This window comes from Sceloporus occidentalis, unplaced genomic scaffold (assembly GCF_023333645.1).
Source record: "Sceloporus occidentalis isolate IW3139 unplaced genomic scaffold, rSceOcc1.0.p SCAF_1, whole genome shotgun sequence".
Lineage (NCBI taxonomy): Eukaryota > Metazoa > Chordata > Lepidosauria > Squamata > Phrynosomatidae > Sceloporus > Sceloporus occidentalis.
This window is the reverse complement of record NW_028316981.1, coordinates 125732502-125751079: the sequence shown is the minus strand read 5'-3', so window position 1 is coordinate 125751079 and position 18578 is coordinate 125732502. Positions and strand designations below refer to the sequence as shown.

The following is an 18578-nucleotide window of genomic DNA, read 5'->3' as shown; positions in this document are numbered from 1 at the left end:
AAAACACTGTTCTTGGTGATTTGTACAATTATTGATGCTTCCTTTGGTAACATAAAAAAGGATTGTTCTCCTTTTGTGGAAATGTACCCAATACCCATGTTAAGGAGCTACCCATAGCATTTCTTCCAGGACCTATAAGAGCGGGGTTTGACCAGTAGATTGGTCCAGGGCCCAGAGAGCCAAGGAAGGGCCTCTGAATTTCTGAGGGACCTCTCCATCAGAAATAAAAGAAGCCACCTCACCCCTACCTCCACTGCATTATTTTACAAAGGTCACCAAGCATTTAACATTTCAGTATCTCCATGTATATTGTCACGTGAGGAATAAAGCACTTACGAACGTTTACCAATGGTCATATTCAGATGGCCTGAGATTAGCCATCATGTTTGATTATTATGCTTTCATAAGCATACACCAAAAACTGTCTACTTTATTAAAATTTTATCATAACCATATTTTTCAACAAAGGAGGAAGAAGTAGAACTTTAATACTGATGCAATTTTATACCAAATTTAGACAACTTCAATCATTTATTAGGCTATATCATTATCTTTATTTAAAATTGAGGATGTAATACTCATTTGGCCTCAGTTTTGAAAGGAGCCCCTCTTGCAGGCCAAAAGAAGCCTTGTTCCGCCTTGCAAAATTTCTCTTGAAGGCCCTGCTTTTTCCCAGTGTGAAGACCAAACAACCCACTCTTACGGCTGTGGTGTAGTGGTTTGTGAGTGTTGAACTATGGGGTTTATCACATGGGGGGAATCCCATGCAAAAACAGGATTTAAAAAGTAGGAAAAACCCACAAAAGCAGGTTGATTTTCACACATGTCATTGTTCAACTTGTGTTAACCCGAATGGAAAGTAAACAAAAGCCGCTCCTTTTTACTTTCAGGATTTTTTACTTTCCCTCCAGTTTTCCTATTAAAACCTTTGATCCACAATTTAAAAGCTGATCTGCCAGAGAGCTCACCAAACTACAAATCCCAGTATTCTGTGGGATAGAGTAATGGGCTGCATCTAAACTGCAGAAATAACCCAGTTTCAGAGGGCTTTAACTGCCCTGGCTCAATGCTAGGGAATTCTGGGAGCTGTAGTTTTATGGGATACTTTGCCTTCTCTGTTAGAGAGCTCTGGTGCCTCAACAAACGACACTTCCCTGGATTCCACAGCATTGAGCCAGGGCACTTAAAAGTGCTGTCGAACCGGATTATTTCTTCAGTGTGGATACAGCCACACTTTTCCTGTCAAAAGCCTTCCCTGCACGCTTTAAATTAAAGACTGTGGTCCAAAACCCATGGCAGAAATAATCCACTTTGAGACCCCTTTAACTGCCCTGGCTCAGTGCTAGGGAATCCTGGGAATTGTAGTTTATTGTGGTACCTGAGCTCCTTAACAGAGAAGGCTAAATGTCTCCCCAAACTACAGCTTGTTAAAGCGGCCTCAAACGGGATTATTGCTGCAGTGTATTTTGAACCTCACTTCACATTATATCAGTTTATCTATTTGGGGGCCATGGGGGCAAAAAAAGGAGAGAGGAGAGAGTTTAAAAAACCAGGCTAGCGAACTACAAATACCAGAAGCTCTCTGGGCAGCTAACCTAATGTCGACCCATTGGATATAATGGGTCGACACTGGGTTAGCGCCCAGAGAGCTTCTGGTATTTGTAGTTCGCTAGCCTGGTTTTTTAAACTCTCTCCTCTCTCCTTTTTTTGCACGCACACACACACACACATACATACATACATACATACATATATATATATATATATATACACACACACACACACACAGAGAGTATTCTTGTTCCTGTCTCGCTTGGCCCTCTGCCAAGGGGAGCCCGCTGTTGCAAAGGTGTCCCCCGAGGAGGGCTTATCTTGATCTGCTTCCAGCCAATGCCTGCCTGCCTCCCTCCCTCGCTCCCTCCGCGGCGTCAGCGTCCATCTTATTTGTTTGTTTATATCTGAGGCCGCCAGCAGCAGCAGCAGCAGCAGCAGGAGGAGGAAGGGGATAATAATAAGAGGGCGGCTGGCCTGGAAAACCAGGGAGCCCCAGGAGGAGCCTCCTGGCGTCATCATGGAGAAACTGCTGAAAGCCGAGCTGAAAACGTCCGCCTTGAAGGCCTTCGGCGGGAGCTCGGGCGGCGGCTGCATCAGCCAAGGGCAGGCCTTTGAGACAGACGGCGGCCCGGTCTTCCTCAAGACCAACGCCAGGCCCCAGGTGCTTCCCTTCCCTTGGCCACGCCTCCCTTCCTCCCTCCCTCACACTGGAGCTTATTCTATGCGCCTCAAGGAGGGAGGGAGGGACGGAGGGCAAGGGCGGAGGTACTGGGGGTGTGTTGTGTACTTACGTCAGTTCCCTTGAGGCATCGAACATATCTATAAAAGAAATAAAAGGGTTCATAGATGATGATCATGATGATATTCCCCTAAGGTTTTCATATATATTTGTCAGTGTGTGCATATATATATATATATATATAAAACCTGAGTTTTATATATATAATAAATAATTCCCCTGAGGTTTCGCACACACACACACACACACATATATAAATCCCGAGGTTTCATATGTGTGTGTGTGTGTATATATATATATATATATATATATTGAATTCCCCTATATATAAAAAATTAAATTACCCAAGGTTTCATATGTGTGTGTGTGTGTGTGTATGTACATACACATAATTACATTCCCCTGAGGTTTCATATATATGTGTATATATCATGTATCATGTATATAATATATACACACACACACACATAATTCCCTTGAGGTTTCAGGTAAGCCTGGGTAAGGCCACCCCTACCAGTCCTAACCTGTGACAAGTGGTGTATACACACAGACACACATGGTATTTATATACTTATTTAACTTCTCTCTCTCAATATATATATATATATATATATATCCTGTGCTGAATGGTAGGGGTGGCCTTACCCAGGCTTATCTGAAACCTCAGGGGAATTATTTGTTGTTAACTGCCCTCCAGTCGATCTTGACTCATGGCGACCCTATGGATAAGACATCTCCAAGTCCCTCTGTCCTCCGCTTAGGTCCTGTAAACTCATACTCGCCACCTCCTTAATAGAGTCCAAACATCTGGCATGTGGCCTTCTCAGGGTGACCATATGCAAAGGATGACAAGGCACCACAAAATGTAGGGCATCCAAGACAAATGTAGGACATGACAAAATAAAAGCTACAAACACTAATGTAAATATAACTTCATGCTTTTTCGTCATGCTTATAATGGAGATTATTTTGAAACTCCCTTTGGACAGAAGGTTGATATGTAGGACATGCAGGATGTTTAGTCATCCGGTGTTGAACTGCATTATTTCTACCATATAGATGCACCCACAGAATTGTTGTGAGAATGAAATGGTGAGGAAAAGAAATGTGTATTCCACCTTGACCTCACTCAGGATAGATACAAATAGGTAAAGTTACATGTTAAAGAATTCATAGATGTCTATAATAAAATAAGAAATAATAAAGAAATAACGGTACTAATAATAAAGAAATCAAAATGGGTTTTCTCTTGCACAGATCCTTCATGCAGCCAAAACAGTCCCCCTCCCCCCATTGAATTCTACGTGTTTTCATTATTGTCCAGGCCAGGACCATGTTTGAAGGGGAGATGGCCAGCCTGAGAGCCATTCAGCAGACCAACACGGTGCGGGTCCCAGAGCCAATTAAAGTGATAGATCTCCCTGGAGGTGGAGCAGCCTTTGCTATGGAGTACCTGAAGATGAAGAGTCTCAGCAAGTATGTCGGGGATGGGTGGGAGGCATACCGCTGGCCTTGCTAGGATGTTTTGCTCTCCTGGTTTACGTCTGTGTTATGTCGCCTCTTAGTGGCAGTTCTGTACAAGGGCCAGCTTTAGTATCTTTAAATAACATCTCCCTGGAAATATGTAAAATAAATTCAAGGGAATTAACAAGCTTGCATCCACATCATGCTGTGGGATGACTTAAGTGAAGTTATGCCAGCAAGGAACTTCTCCCTTTACTTGCGTCAACAACATGTACTCTGTTTTTTGACAATTATAGGTGTCTGCCAAGAGGCCTGAGAATATCCATACTATTTTGTGCAGAATGTTTTGGCAAGATTGGCCTCTTCCAGCTTACTAGGCCATTGGCCAGCCTTCTCACTTCACAAGAATGTTAACATCTATGAAATCTTTAAAGGCTTGATCTTGGTTTGATACTCAGGTGATTTAAATGTGTACGCAATAGCTACTGAGAGGCTACTGATACACTCGCCATAGTTTATGTAATGGCGTTCTGATAAAGAAGATGGCAGCAGAGCCATCTTTTTCAGAAGAGTGCAAAACTAGAAGTAGACTATTGTGGGTTTTTTTTTAAAAAAAAGAAAATCCATGATGCAGATATTAGACCCCTAGTCCTAATTTCAAAGATGCTGCATTCAGTCTGTTATAAGAGTGGTCTATCCCTCCCAGTGGGTGGGAGAAAGAGGGAAATTAGAAAGAAAGAAAGAAAAAAAACCATTTCTCTACACTATTAGCTTAGGCCCCACCTAGCCCTGACAGGAGTCCTTTGACAGTTAATCCTGAGGGATGCACTGATCGTTTTTGAAATATGACCCTCAGCACTTTACAGAAGTTCTTCACTCCTTTCATAACATTTATTCTTCCACTGCACAGATTTTAAAAATTCTACTGAACTATGAATTCTTCTAGGTTCCCCGCATCTGAAACATTCCCAGTGGTCAATGTCCAATTGTTATGTGAATTGTTGGAGCTTGGAAGCACTTAACAAGTGTATTGGAACACTTCCAAGAAAATGTGCAGGCAGGCTTGTCCTTTATGGAAATGAGTTATTGTCAGATTGCACAGAATGTGATGTTGCCTAAGGGATCGCACAATAATCCAATTCATCCTGCTTGTTCTGGGCTCCTCTCCTTAATGGCTTTTCCCTCTCTTTCTCAACTTGAATCATTGCTGTTATTCAAGTCCACCCAGATATGTACAAAAAGGCCTAGCCTCATGACTTGGCTTAACACATCTGGCCATATTAGTGAGACTTTCATGTTTAAAGTCTTTTTTAAATCTGGGTTGTCTTGTGATCATATATTGTATCAGTCTGGAGTTTGGGAAGATAATATATGGCCTGTTACAGACTGCCAAAATAAAGCTGCTTCGGGTCTCTTTGGAGGTATGCTGTTTAAATGATGCATGCATCCTAAGAATCCGGAAGCTGCACCAAAGCTGCACTCCAGTGCTTAGGAATGGAGTGTGGCTTTGGCGCAACCTCCGGACTCTTAGGACCCATGCATCATTTAAATAGCATACCTCCAAAGAGACCCGAAGCAGCTTTATTTTGGCAGTCTGTAACAGGCCTATGTATATGGAATGTGTGTGGAATGAGACTACATGAAACTACTTTGTGTTTCTACATAGCAAAGAGTTCTGTGATACTCAAACATCTAAACTGGGAATGTGCATGATGTTTGGTAATTCATAAAATGTTACTGACCCCAGCAGGAAATGTAAAAAAATATATTGACAAATGACTTGTTTTGGGCATGGAAAGCATAGCCACTGGACATTCACTAAAGAAACTTACAAGGCAAGCATACATGTGTACTGATTAAAACAAATCCAACTAAGTTCAAGGGAATTTACCTCTATGTATATATGTATGCATGCATGCGTTTCTAGCCTTTACTGATTTCAGCATATATGTGGCTGTTAAGAATTACCTAAAAACCACCAGATTTCTGACACCTACTGCACATGTCCAAAGACTCTGTTCAATAAGGCACTACTTATGTGAAACCCATTGGGTGACCTTGGGCGAGTCACATGCTCTCAGCCTCAGAGGAAGGCAAAGGCAAACATACTGTGAACAAATCTTGCCAAGAAAACCCCATGCTAGGTTTGCCATAGGATTGCTATAAGTCAGAAATGACTTGAAGGCACACAACAACAACAAAATTATGTGTCGCAACATCGTATTGACAGATAGTATTTGGCTTGGTGACTTTCATTTCTCAATTAAACTAAATTTCACTCATCTCAGATATCCTGATTCCTCCCAAGGACCCCAGAACCCAGGAGGGGCGGGGAGTAGAGGATTCAAGTCCCCGGCTAAGACAGGGTGGGGGAGCAGAACCACTCCCCAGTATGATCTGGCAAAAGTTGACCACCAAGCCCCCCGTGTAGTTGAGCTTCTGCTGAAATTATCATCCAGAAGTGCACTAAATGATGAAGCACTAAGAAACATTCAGACAGTAATTATCACTGAGCTTTCCAAATCCCAGGAATATAAGAAAAGGGTGTCTATAACCTTATGCATACTTATGCACACTAATGTTATGTGCACTTACTTGAGGGTAAAGTACAATCAACACATGGACTATGCTTCTAAATACATGTGTTTTTAGGAGTCTTCATATTTAAGGATGTTTGAATAGCCATGGATGATAAATGTAATTTGCCCTCCTCGTGGAAGCACCTGTAAGTAGGCAAAATTAGTAACAACCTGCTTACCAATGTTGAGCCACCCCCTACCTTAGGAACAGTTCTGAGATCTCTGATTCATCCTTATAGTAATTTCCTTTTTGCTTTTTAATGTCTTTCTGTCCCCCCCCCCCCCCCCAAGATATTCTTCAAAACTGGGAGAGCAGGTAGCAGATCTTCACCTTTACAACCAAAGACTTGGAGACAAATTAAAGAAAGAAGAAAACAGAGTTGGTAAAGTATTGGTATATATATATTCTGTACCCTATTGTAGCTATCTAATTGCCACTCCTACATGAGCCACTAATCTCAGTTTTGAGCAAATGAGTTGCACTTAATCACCATTTACATTAATTTGACTTAAGAACAATGTTCTTTGTATGAAGATGTTAATTAAATACCAGTGTATTAAAAATATTAAGATTTTGTACTTAGGCAATTCCAATCTCCCCCCCCCCCCCCCCCCAATCCTCGTTGTCCCACTGATGATACTGGCCTTTCTCATATATAAATCACCACAGAGCAAAATTTTGCATAAATATTTATTCCCTATAATATTTCAAGTGTGTTATTTTACTTCCATTTTGGTAACAAATTGTAAAAAAAGTTGCAAAAAAATAACTGTTTCCAGCACAATCTTTTGCATGCCTATTCAGATTTAAGTCCCACTGAATTCAGCAGGACTTCATTCAAGGAAAGTGTGTTTACGATTTGTGCATTAGGATCTAAAGCTGAAATACTGTAGCAGTTATCTGGGAGTGAGCCCTACCGAATAGAGTAAGATTTATAAATAGGCATTCATAAGCTTGCTCTATAAGTAGAGGAATCTATTTTCACACTTGTGCTCTTAATTTAACCAGTTTATTTTATTTAACAGGGAGAGGGGCAGGTCTTTTTGCAGGCCTGACAGAACCTCACTATGTGGATAAGTTTGGGTTCCATACAGTTACCTGCTGTGGTTATATAACTCAGGTGAGCGCCAACTTTGCATATCAAATTCAGAAATAATGATGTTAAATGTAGAAATAATTATAGACTTTGATTTATAAGTAGTATAGTTTAGTAAATTTAGGCGCAGTACATACCACCCTGAAAGGGCAGGCTGGAGGCGTCCGTTTTAACTGTGGAGGTTACTGAGCACTCCCGAACCCTAGTATCGGCGTTGGCAAGTCACTTTTGGCCCGTCTGTCCCAGGCCTTTGTTATTTCATTTTCTACTGAGCATCAGCAGGAAGTTCTGCTTTCCCTAACACAGGCTCAAAACAGATGGACCAAATGAAGCAGTTTCCAGCCACTGTGGAGGCGTGGCATTCAAACAACGCATGCCTCCAAAGCAGCCCAGAGCTGGACTCCAGTCCTTTGGACCAGAGAAAAAAGGAGCTAGGATAATCTGGCTCCTGGCAGCACAGGTTAGGTCCTATGGCCCCAGCCTGCTTTGAAAGCAGGCCATGCGGCTGCTGGAATCCCGACCTGCTTGCAGCTGGAACAGACTTGGGACGCTCTTTCTCATCTATCTGCTTCAGCCCTTAGTTATTCCAGATCAGAATATGCCAAAGGCAAGTGCTCATTAAACAGGGGTGTATGTGTCCTTTCCCATATGCATCATGTGTACCAAGGAAGATAGATCAGAATCTATCCACCTTGTGTTCTGGACATGCCAATGAAGTCTTATTGTGTTCTTTGCTATATGCTTACCAGTTTATGCTAAGTATTGACACTGAATATAATGGAAAAGGGTATGCTTAGACTGGATGAGGTAACTGAGTTATACCATGAAAATAGTGTGCATTAAATTTGAAAGTGATGCTAGTAAGGTATAATGTAGGTAAACCTGTTTTAATGGTTAGACAACCAGTGTTTCCTCTATATGACCTATATATAGTATCTAAAGCTGTTCTTGCAACCTAGGTCCAAAACACAATGCAGAAATGATCCAGTTTGAGACTGCTTTAACTGCCCTGGCTTAGTGCTAGAAAATCCTGGGAATTGTAGTTTATTGTGACACCAGAGCTTTTTGACAGAGAAGGCTAAACATCACACAAAACTACTACAGTTCCCAGAATTCCCTAGCATTGAGCTAGGGCAAACTGGAGTATTAATGCAGTGTGTTTTGCACCCTTATTGATACTGCATACTGAGGCTTCCCATTTTTGTGTGTCAAAATGAATCATATTTGAATAAAATGGGCATTTGAAAAGAATTAGCCAAACTGGTTGAAGACAGTAATTTAAATGCTCAAAGGATGCAGCATTTTACTCTGTAGGAGGGGTAGTGAAGTGTGTGGGGCTAGGGGGATTGCACTGGCTTCTCAAGGAACATTAGAAGGCCACAGTACTGATTTTCTTTTCAATTTTTTGTTGTTCTTACACTGCCATACCCCCTTTAGGAAGCATGGGAACAGTTTATCCATATTTTGGTTCTATGCAGACCATTTTAGGGTTAGGAGAGACTTTTTACCAGTAGGAAATTACCCCGAAGTCAGCTTTTTGGTTACTTCTTGTTAGGGGGGAAAAAGCCTCTATTGTGTCTAAAATGACCTGGAGGACAAAATAAATAAATAAATAAAAATGAAGAAATTACCCCCTTACCCCAGAGGCTGCTGAGAAGATTTGATTTTTAAAATATTGGTCTCGCAGGGAACCTGGTGCCACAAAAATGGCCCAGGGCCACACTTTCTCCATTGGTGTTCTATAGCAAGTTTGGGGAGTGAGCGGCAGCTGTGTTGTATAGGTCTGTTTTCCTACATATTTTTATTTTATAGGTGAATGAATGGCAGAGTGACTGGCCCACTTTCTTTATACGTCATCGGCTCCAAGCCCAAATGGATTTGATTGAGAGAGATTATGGAGACAGAAAAGCAATAGAATTATGGTCTCAACTAAAGGTACTCATGAAATGCTAGAATATCAGATTGAAAAAACAGAGGAGACAAAGTAGCTGCATCTACATAGTCTCAGGCCCCATTCACACTACAAAAATAATCCAAGATGAATCTGGGTTAAATCCTTGGTGTTCACACATGCCCTGCATGTATTTGGTGCACTTTTCTACCAAAAAACTTACTTAACCAGGGATATTCAATACTGTTTTTTTTTCTGAGTTTTCCTGGAAGATCCGCATTGATTTGCATTGTCAGCAGTGTGAATAAACTTCCTTATCTGTCTGTATCGTTCAAAGGAATGGAGGTGGCTCCATTTTATCCCAAAACAATGACATGTGTGAATAACACTAGGGTTAAAATGACTCGGAGAGATTTGGGAAACCAAAATATAATGGGAACAACAATACCGATATGCATCAGTATGGTGATCTGCATCTCCTCGGAACAAAAAAAAACCAAGTATGAATGCCCCCTCAGATCCAAGTGCACTAGCATATCATTCCCTTCATTGTGACTGATGCTTTTCCTACACATTGAGGTCTCCATTTGATACTGCCGACAGATCTGCTCTTTGTCATAAAGGATGTTCTGTAGTTCCCAGGCAGGAGTTTTAGGAGGTCTGACCTGGATGCATATTCTTTTTATTCTTGGACCATCTTCCAAGTGCAGTGTGAAATATGCAGGATACTATGGGCCCATACAGACAGGCCAAAATAAAGCCACTTCGGGTCACTTTGGAGGTATGCTGTTTAATGACACACACATCTTAAGAGGCCAGAAGCTGCACCAAAGCTGCGCTTCAGTCCTTAGGACTGGAGCATGGCTTTGGCGTGGCTTCTAGCCTCTTAAGACGCATGCATCATTTAAACAGCACACCCCCTGTCATAGGGCCCATGGGTACTGCAGTTGGGGTGGGGTTGACTGGTATCTCTGTAACAGCAGAAGGAGTAGAGGAAGCCCGGGTGAATGCTCAACACCTTTATTCCAACACCAAATATACTACTTTTGATTTCTCCCACATGGCTGGTTGGTTACTTCACCGACTGCCCAACCTCCCCGTTTAAAGTCTTTAAGGCTTAGGAGCATCGTCTTCTCCTTCCTGCTCCAGCTCACCTCATTCCAGTGGCCTGGGATGATGTCCTATGGGCCAGCATTGCTCTCTAATGTCCCAACACAGATGAGGCCCAGGTCGACTCACAAGGCGGGCTTGGTATGGCTCATCTTCAGCGTCCCAGGTTGCTGGGTGGACTTGGTCAGCAAAGAAACCCTCCACTTTATGGTCCTGGAGCCCGTCATTCCTGCTTCTGCCCCATCTACCTCGTAGGTGTTGGCGGGTCAAGTCCTCAGTCCAAGCGTCATGAACCTTCCTAATGATCTCCTCCTCATACCCTATCCTCTCTCCCAACTCCAGTGTCTTTCTTAGCGCCTCCTCCCTCTCCTTGAGCCCGCGCTCCTCCTTTATAGCCCGTGCACCTGCTCCATCCCTGTGGCCCACTCTCTGACAGGCCTGAAGTAGTTTTATTTTGGCTTGTCTGTCCAGATCTTGAGCCCATATTTTGTCTTGCCTTAAATTCTGTGTGACTCTTCTACCCCAACACAGTTTAGGTCCAGACCATTTGAGAGATCATATCTCCCCATACGAACTTGCTAGAGCCCTAAGATCTTCAAGGAAAGGCTTTATCTCGGTCCCACCACCATCAGAGGCTTGCTTGGTGAGGACACACGACAGAGCCTTCTTGGTGGCTGCTCCCACCCTCTGGAACTCCCTTCTACAGGAGGCTAGGTTGGCCCTCTCCCTGCTAGCCTTTTAATGGCAAGTAAAAATGTTTTTATTTCAGGCAGGCTTTTTAAAATCATAATAGGGTAGCTTTTATTTCGGGTATGTGTTCTAGATTATGTTTTTAATTCATGTATGGTTTTAATCTTAATTTTATACTGTTTTAAGTAGATTATTTTAATTGTTTTTAAAAATTGTTTTTAACCTGTTTTTATCTTGTGAGCTGCCTTGTGTCCCTTACTGGGAGAAAGGCGGTATAAATATGAAATAAATAAAAAATAAAATAAAACTTCATTGCCTGTTTGTACTTCAGTATTCACAATTTAGAACTGCATTTCACACATGACAGTATTAACTTTATATCATTTACACAGTTCAAACGAACTACAGCCTTGCTTCCAATTTTAGTTTAAAGGCAGAATAATTAGGGACCTTGTTTAATTAAATACATGTGCAGCACTCCTCATTGCAAAACATCAGTTTTATTTCATTTCTGTCTCTAAAGGGGCTCCCACACAAGAACTAAAACAAGGTACATGAATTAAAAATTAGTTGTAAAAAGTTAAAATACAGTTAAATAAGCAACCACATTAAAGCACCAGTAATTAACAACAACATAAAGTAATTGTTTTGGTGTTAACAATAACAATCTTTTGGATTGATGAGTGGAATTCAATCCATACATGTATGTTCTTCTCCACTCCTGGTCTCTGAGCTTCCCAAAACCTGATCCTGAAGGTCAAGATTGGAGTGTGATGTGGCACAGAGGGATGTGAAGGCTGGTAGAATTCAGTTAGGCTGCCTTGCCAAGCAGAACTAGTGAAATTCTGTTTGTGCAAGACATCTCTGGATTTAAGTGGTTTCTTTTGTCCATTTCTGCATGGTTAGAAGTACAAGGATGTCCCCAAAGCATTTTATTTTTTTGGAAGACTGAACACTAGAGACTTTAACAGTGGGCCCTGTAATTATAGGTACTTAGAATTCTCCACTAGAGATCTCTTTTAGGACCTCAGTCAAACTATAAATCACAGAATTCCACAGAATTCAGCCATTGCAGATAAAGTGGAATCATAGTGCTGTAACTGTGTAGTGTGAAAGGGCTGTCTTTATCATATTTGTTTTATTTTCAAATATGCAAGGAGAACGTTTGGAAAACAAATTGGCATTTCAGAGTTAGAAGTGCAACAATACTTAGCTCTGGCAAGTTGACAATGCCTTTGAACTTCGGCTGATGCTCCATGAATGCCTTGGAGAGGGCAGTAGAAATCGTGTTAAATAGTTAAATGACCCAAAGTGACCTCTCTTCTTGTCTACCTATCCTGAGCCTTCTGTGATGCACACTCATACTCTCAGGAAAGTCTCTCCTCCTCTTCTTTTCCTGCTATTCCTCTTTCAGCTGTTCCCCAGCACCCTGACTAACCTTCCTGTATTAGAATGGAGTTTCTATAATAAAGCCTTCAGTTTGTTTCTCCAAGCCATTTGTGTCTTTGTTCTATAACTGCTGCATGTATTCTCTTTCAAGAATACTGATGCTCAGAGTTTATACTGTGTACTCTACTTGTTCTGACGAAATCCTAAATCCACAAAGCACATAGTTAGACTTAAATAATTTTATACCCCAGAATTTGTTTAAAATGTGAAAACTGAATGTTGCTCACAGAGCTTTTGTCAAAAACCTACTTCTGGATACCTTGTGTTTTTCTGATTCTAGCACTATCAAACAGAGTAGCAAGGCAGAGAGAAAGTCAGTTTGTTGCAGATACTGCAAACCATATGTGGGCCATACTTTTCCTACCTGTATCTTAAGGCATGTAGTGCAACTGATGATCCTGCATTAGGTTCACAAGAAGTTCAAGTCGAGCCCCACTAAAATAATAGCTTTTTGCCTCTGTCTGCCTTTGTCAAACCTCCTACACAGCATTTCTCTGCCAATCCCCCCCAGTTGTGATCTGCAACACTGCAAAGTGAGGGGGAAAAGATTTCCAGGAAATTAAAAACCTAATGTGCATTAACATTAATTTATCCTGAGTTTGCCAGACATAGTGATAGAAACAGGACAAATTATGGTAAAGCAGCATAATTCTTAATATATAAAACTCACAAATTGGGAAGAAAAAGGAATAAAAATACAGGAGTCAGGGTTTCATGTACTCTGCTTGCTATATTATGAGATTCTGAATTTTTCTCTTTAAATGACTTTTCACTTCTTTTGTTTGAGCAGTGTTAAAAGTTTTTGTTTATGCCTTTTACAGCCAAAGATTCCTGAGATGTTTTGTGACCTGGAGATCATTCCTGCTCTCATTCATGGGGACCTCTGGGCAGGAAATGTAGGTGAAGATGACTCTGGCCCAATTCTCTTTGACCCTGCTTGCTTCTATGGCCATTCAGAATTTGAACTTGCAATTGCTATGATGTTTGGTGGTTTTAGTAGCTCCTTCTTCTCTGCTTACCACAGCAAAATCCCCAAGGCTCCAGGCTTTGAAAAGCGCAACAAGCTTTACCAGCTATTTAACTATATTAACCACTGGAATCATTTTGGCACAGGATATCGGGGACCAACTCTTAATGTAATGAGGAAGCTTTTAAAGTAAACCTCACAAACACTTTTCCTGAGTGAGCAGCTTCCTTGTTTGATGTCAGAACATCAAATAAGATGATTCTGAGATGATAGCCACCTGGAAATGTCAAATGGTAATGATTAAGGTGGCCTTTGTACACATTTGATTCCTCACAAAATGCTTGCAGTGGTTTGTAATTTTTGCATACTGTAATAAGTCAACTAGCATATTAATAACCACTTTGATAAGGTTAGGTGAACTGTGTACAATTAATATCAAATGGAACGAATTGTCTAATATTAGTACAAGCAGTATAAAAACATCTCATCCACAGGGTTGCCCAGTTATAGTTGGTTCTATAGTATAGCAATTGATCATGAGAAACTAAAGGAATTCTCCAGCGTAAGAGATTATCAGATGGCGGGAAAAGGCCAGAAGTAAAAGGCATACCCAAACATAATTGTGTGGTCATGCTGAAGATTTTCAGACACACTGGGTGCACATCCAGGACTAACCCATGAAGGTCCAGGCATGCTCCAGCAATTAACCATTAATGGGGAAATCCCAGGAATGGTTTGTTGCTGGAGTATTCCTGGATCTCCATTGGATAAGTCCTGGATGAGCGTGATGTCGTCTGAAAATTTTCAGCGCAACCTCACAGTTATGCTGGGAGTATGCCTTTTACTCCCAGCTCCCCCCCCCCCCCCCCCACCATCTGATAATCTCCTTAGACTGTTTTGGCATTTTGAGACTTTCACAGGAGTTAGCGTACATTCCAAAAAGTAACTGCAAAAATGTAAATCATGTAGAACTTTAAAACTATTGAAATATGCAAAGTACTTTCTGTGCATGTAACAGCCACCCTCCACAAGGGTCAAGGATGGCCCTACCATAAGACAAAGTGAGGCAGCTGCTGAGAGCCAACGGATGGGCAAAAGTGCCTGTGCCATGCAATCAGCTGTGCAGAAACTCGTTCCTCACACCTTGCCTTCAAGTGAGTGGAGATTGCCTTGAGTTCCTGCACTGGGAGGAAGACAGGGTATAAATAAACATCATCATCATAATAATAAACATCATAATATAATAATAATAATAATAATAATAATAATAATAATAATAATAATAATAGCAGCTATCTTTTTGGTTCAGTTTTCTGGTAAACTTTTGTACATGGAAGGGAGAGGGCAGCCCTTTGTCTCAAGCTATAAAATATTTTGGTCTGCTTTGGAGGACAGCACTGCACTGCACTGCATAAGAAACCAGATTTTAAAATTTGCCTGCATTTCAAGAGCAGAACTGGCCTTAGGGACATCTGTCCCAAGGCCTTGCTTTTTACAAGCACATTTCACCATGAATAGTTAATATTACAGCCTATTTACTAATGCAAATTAAAGCCTCAGGATGTAATCCTGTGAACATTTACCTGGGAGTAGGGTTGCCATAAGTCCGGACCTCCAAAACGGGACAAATGTAGGACAACATTTTAAAATGGAGGACATGCAAAAAAATTGATGATTTTTAAAAAATGTTACTATAAATGCATGTTTCTTAGGCATGACCAAAAAGGAGGACATTTTGGCATTATTCCTAGACAGATGACAGAAATGTTCTTCCTTTTCTGGCCACCCCCCCTCCCCTATTCCAAAACATACACAAAGCACATTTGGGCATTTGCAAACTGACTCCCCCGCTTGCCACCCATTGCCCCCGCTTCCTCGCCGCTTGCCTCCGCTTGACGTCCCCTGCCCCCGGTTGCTCGCCGCTGCCCTCTGACCGCCGGTCCGCAGGGAGTAAACAGAGGAGAGCTCCTCCTCTTTAAAATGGCCGGCCAATGGGGGCAGAGAGCTAGAACAGCCCCGCCCCCTGCCAGGAGTCACAGACTCCTGAAGCAGGGGGCGGGCTGTTCCCCTATTGGCCAGCCCAGCCAGCCAGCCAGCCAGCCAACCAGAGGAGCTCCAGGCTCCCACCAAGCCCTGCGCGCGCCCGTGCAGAAGTCTTTGGGCTTGCGGGCTTGCGGCGAATGCTGCGGCGGTGGCGGCAGCCGCAAGGGGGGCCGCAGGGATGGAACAGCCACATTGGTGCCGGTGACGGAGGCAAGGAAGAGTGACCGCAAGTAAGAGCGGCTAAAGGCGCCGTGGCGGCGGCGCCCTAACAAAACCCGGGGGGTGCCGGGACAGACCCAAAACCGGACCGGGACTGTGCAGAACGGTCCAAAAGCGGGAATGTCCTGCCCCCCCCGGGACATGGCACCCTACCTGGGAACATGGTGTAGTGGTCTGAGTGTTGGATGACAACTCTGGAGACCAGGGTTTGATTCCCCACTCAGCCATGAAACTCATTGAGTGACCTTGGGCATGTCCCATGCTCTCAGCCTTAGGGGAAAAAACATGCCAAGAAAACCCCATGATAGGTTCACCTTAGGGTCACCATAAGTTGGAAATAACTTGAAGTCACTCAGCAATAAACCCTGTTAAACACAGTGGGGGTTACTGTACTTGTGGGTTATACATAAACATGTATAAGAATGGAAGTAGTTTATTGTGAAATTAGCCTTAATAGGCAAAGTAAACTTAAAATCTTTAAAAAAAACTGTTTGAAATGAGGCAAGCATCTTTCAAAGTTTTATCCTGCTTACATGTGGAATAGCTTGAATAACGGTTTGCAGCATCTTAGAAACAGGCATGAAGGAAAAAAGAATATTGCAAGAATGATTAGTCTGGGTATTTTATATATCCTCAACATTGACCATGGCTATTTAGTGTCAAATCTTTCTACTTCTACACACAGCTCTTCTTGAGATAAACACTGGCTCCAGTATCAATTCCTTAGAACATTTTTCTTTTTTTTTCTTTTAAAAACTTTTTAAAGGAGGTAATAATTAAGGATGAGTATCCCGCATCTGGAAATCTGAAATTCAAAATACTCCAGAATCCAAAATTATCCACATAATTTTGGCAGAGTTAGTAAGTTCTTTGCTTTTTGATGGTTCAGTGTACACAAACTTTGTTTTATGCATAAGAGTATTAAAAATATTGTGCATAAAATTACTTTCTGGCTGTGTATGTAAAATGAATACGAAACATAGACGAATTCCGTGTTTAGACTTTGGTCCCATCTCCAAGGTACCTCATTATGGGTATGCAAATATTCCAAAATCCAAAAAAATCTGAAATCCAAAACAATTCTGGCCCAAAGCATCTCAGATAAGGAAGACTCAACCTGTATTTAGATAAATTGTATGTTACAAGTATTGGACTAAAGCATTTCATGTGTAGTAAACAATGACTAAAATATGTTGGAAGTATTTTTGAATGTACTTCGTTTCAGTTAGTGTTGATATCTGGCCCATTATGTACTTTTTAGGCATTTAAAGCATTCTTAGTTTAAAGGGTTAGTAAGTATAAAAACTAAATGTTTTTTTCTTCCCTGTTAAGCTTGATGTTTACTACTAATTATCAACATTGTAGGATTGTTGCTAAGTATTGAATTATTGTGGGAATGTCAGATTAATTTTAAATTATATTAGTGGGAATGTCAGATTAATTTTAAATTATATTAGTGGGAATGTCAGATTAATTTTTAGTTAATTTTTAGTTTGGTTTTAAAGCAGTCAGTTGAGCGATCCAGGGCCAGATAAACTCATTCTGATAAAGAATTTTAATGAAAGTTAAATGCTATACTTACTTTTTATGTATTGTGGGATCTAAATAAAATCTTGACACTGATGACATAATTTTGTAGCTATAATTTCTTCTAATAATAAACTGAATATCTGTCTGTCAGAAAGCAAAATGGGGACATCCCAGAACAAATTAGTAGTTTTTCATCAATTTAAGGGATGCTTGACTGTGTATACATTGGGGGTGGGATTTATATAGCCTTCCAGAACTTGTTGGACAGAAAGTCCCAGAATCCCTCACCATTGGCTCTACTTGCAAAGGATGCTGGGAGTTGCAGTCCAGTATCTGGAGATCTATATGATTCCTGCCTGTGGTGTAAATGAAAGAAAACAATGTTTCATTAAGGTGCCAATTAATTGCCTGATAAGGGCTTGTGGTTTCCAGGAGATAGGGGAAATGATGGCATCATTTGAGGAAAGAAAAATTGAGAGTGTGAAGAAGAATTGGGGGTAGGAAAACAACATTGAGGGTGGGAAAAAGAAGAACTGGGGATGGGAAAAAGGAGAGGCAATTATCATGCTCATGTCTCAAGCTGTTAGATGGGTGTGTGTGTGTGTGTGTGTGTGTGGACAAAACACAGCCAGTGGGTGGCATATGTTCCTCCAGGGCCATTTTCAGGCTGAATGGCGGTGGAGGTGGTGGGAGGGTTGTATGTCATGATTGCACCTGGCCTGTGGGTTGGAGGTTCATCACCCTGGTTCAGACAGCATATAGCTCACAGTAAATACTATGAAGGTATAGTACTGTTAAGGGCCTTAAAGGTATAGTACAGTTAAGGGCCTTAGTTAAGGCTTAGCAGTCAAGACGCTGACTTTGATAATCGCAAGATCGACAGTTCGAGGCCCAAGCGCAGTGTGGTGGATGGAGTGAGCTCCCATCACTAGTCGCAGCTTCTGCCAGTATTTGAAAGCATGCAAAGGTGCAAGTAGATAAATAGGTACCACTTTGGTGAGAAGGTAAGAGTGTTCTGTGCAGCCATGGTGACATGTGACCATGGAATTGTCTTCTGACAACACTGGTTCTTCAGCATACCACTTTATTGCCCTACTGTCTTATAATGCTGCTATTCCCCTTTGATTGCTTTGTCTGCCTTCTGTTGCATTCTGGGGTTTGTAGTTCAGTGAGGCCTAAGAGTCCTCTCTCTGAGAATTCTAGATGCCTCTTCTTAAACCGCAAATCCCAGGATGCAACAGGAGGA

The 18578-nt window shown here is 41.6% G+C and overlaps 1 protein-coding gene across 4 annotated transcripts; it reads left to right on the top strand.

The window, feature by feature from the left end:
- The first annotated feature begins 1809 nt into the window (after positions 1-1809).
- Positions 1810-15755, top strand: LOC149322095 (fructosamine-3-kinase-like). Of its 4 annotated transcripts, none has more exons than XM_089534387.1 (6): positions 1813-2215; positions 3618-3769; positions 6628-6719; positions 7363-7457; positions 9246-9368; positions 13395-15755. In XM_089534387.1, the coding sequence occupies exons 1-6, from the start codon at positions 2072-2074 to the stop codon at positions 13731-13733; spliced, it is 945 nt and encodes a 314-aa protein (XP_089390513.1). In that variant the 5' UTR covers positions 1813-2071; the 3' UTR covers positions 13734-15755. The 4 variants fall into 4 exon arrangements, with proteins under 4 accessions (XP_089390521.1, XP_089390513.1, XP_089390530.1 ...); XM_089534404.1 differs by lacking the exon at positions 1813-2215 and adding an exon at positions 2354-2428; XM_089534413.1 differs by lacking the exon at positions 1813-2215 and adding an exon at positions 3033-3441.
- The last annotated feature ends 2823 nt before the right edge of the window (positions 15756-18578 follow it).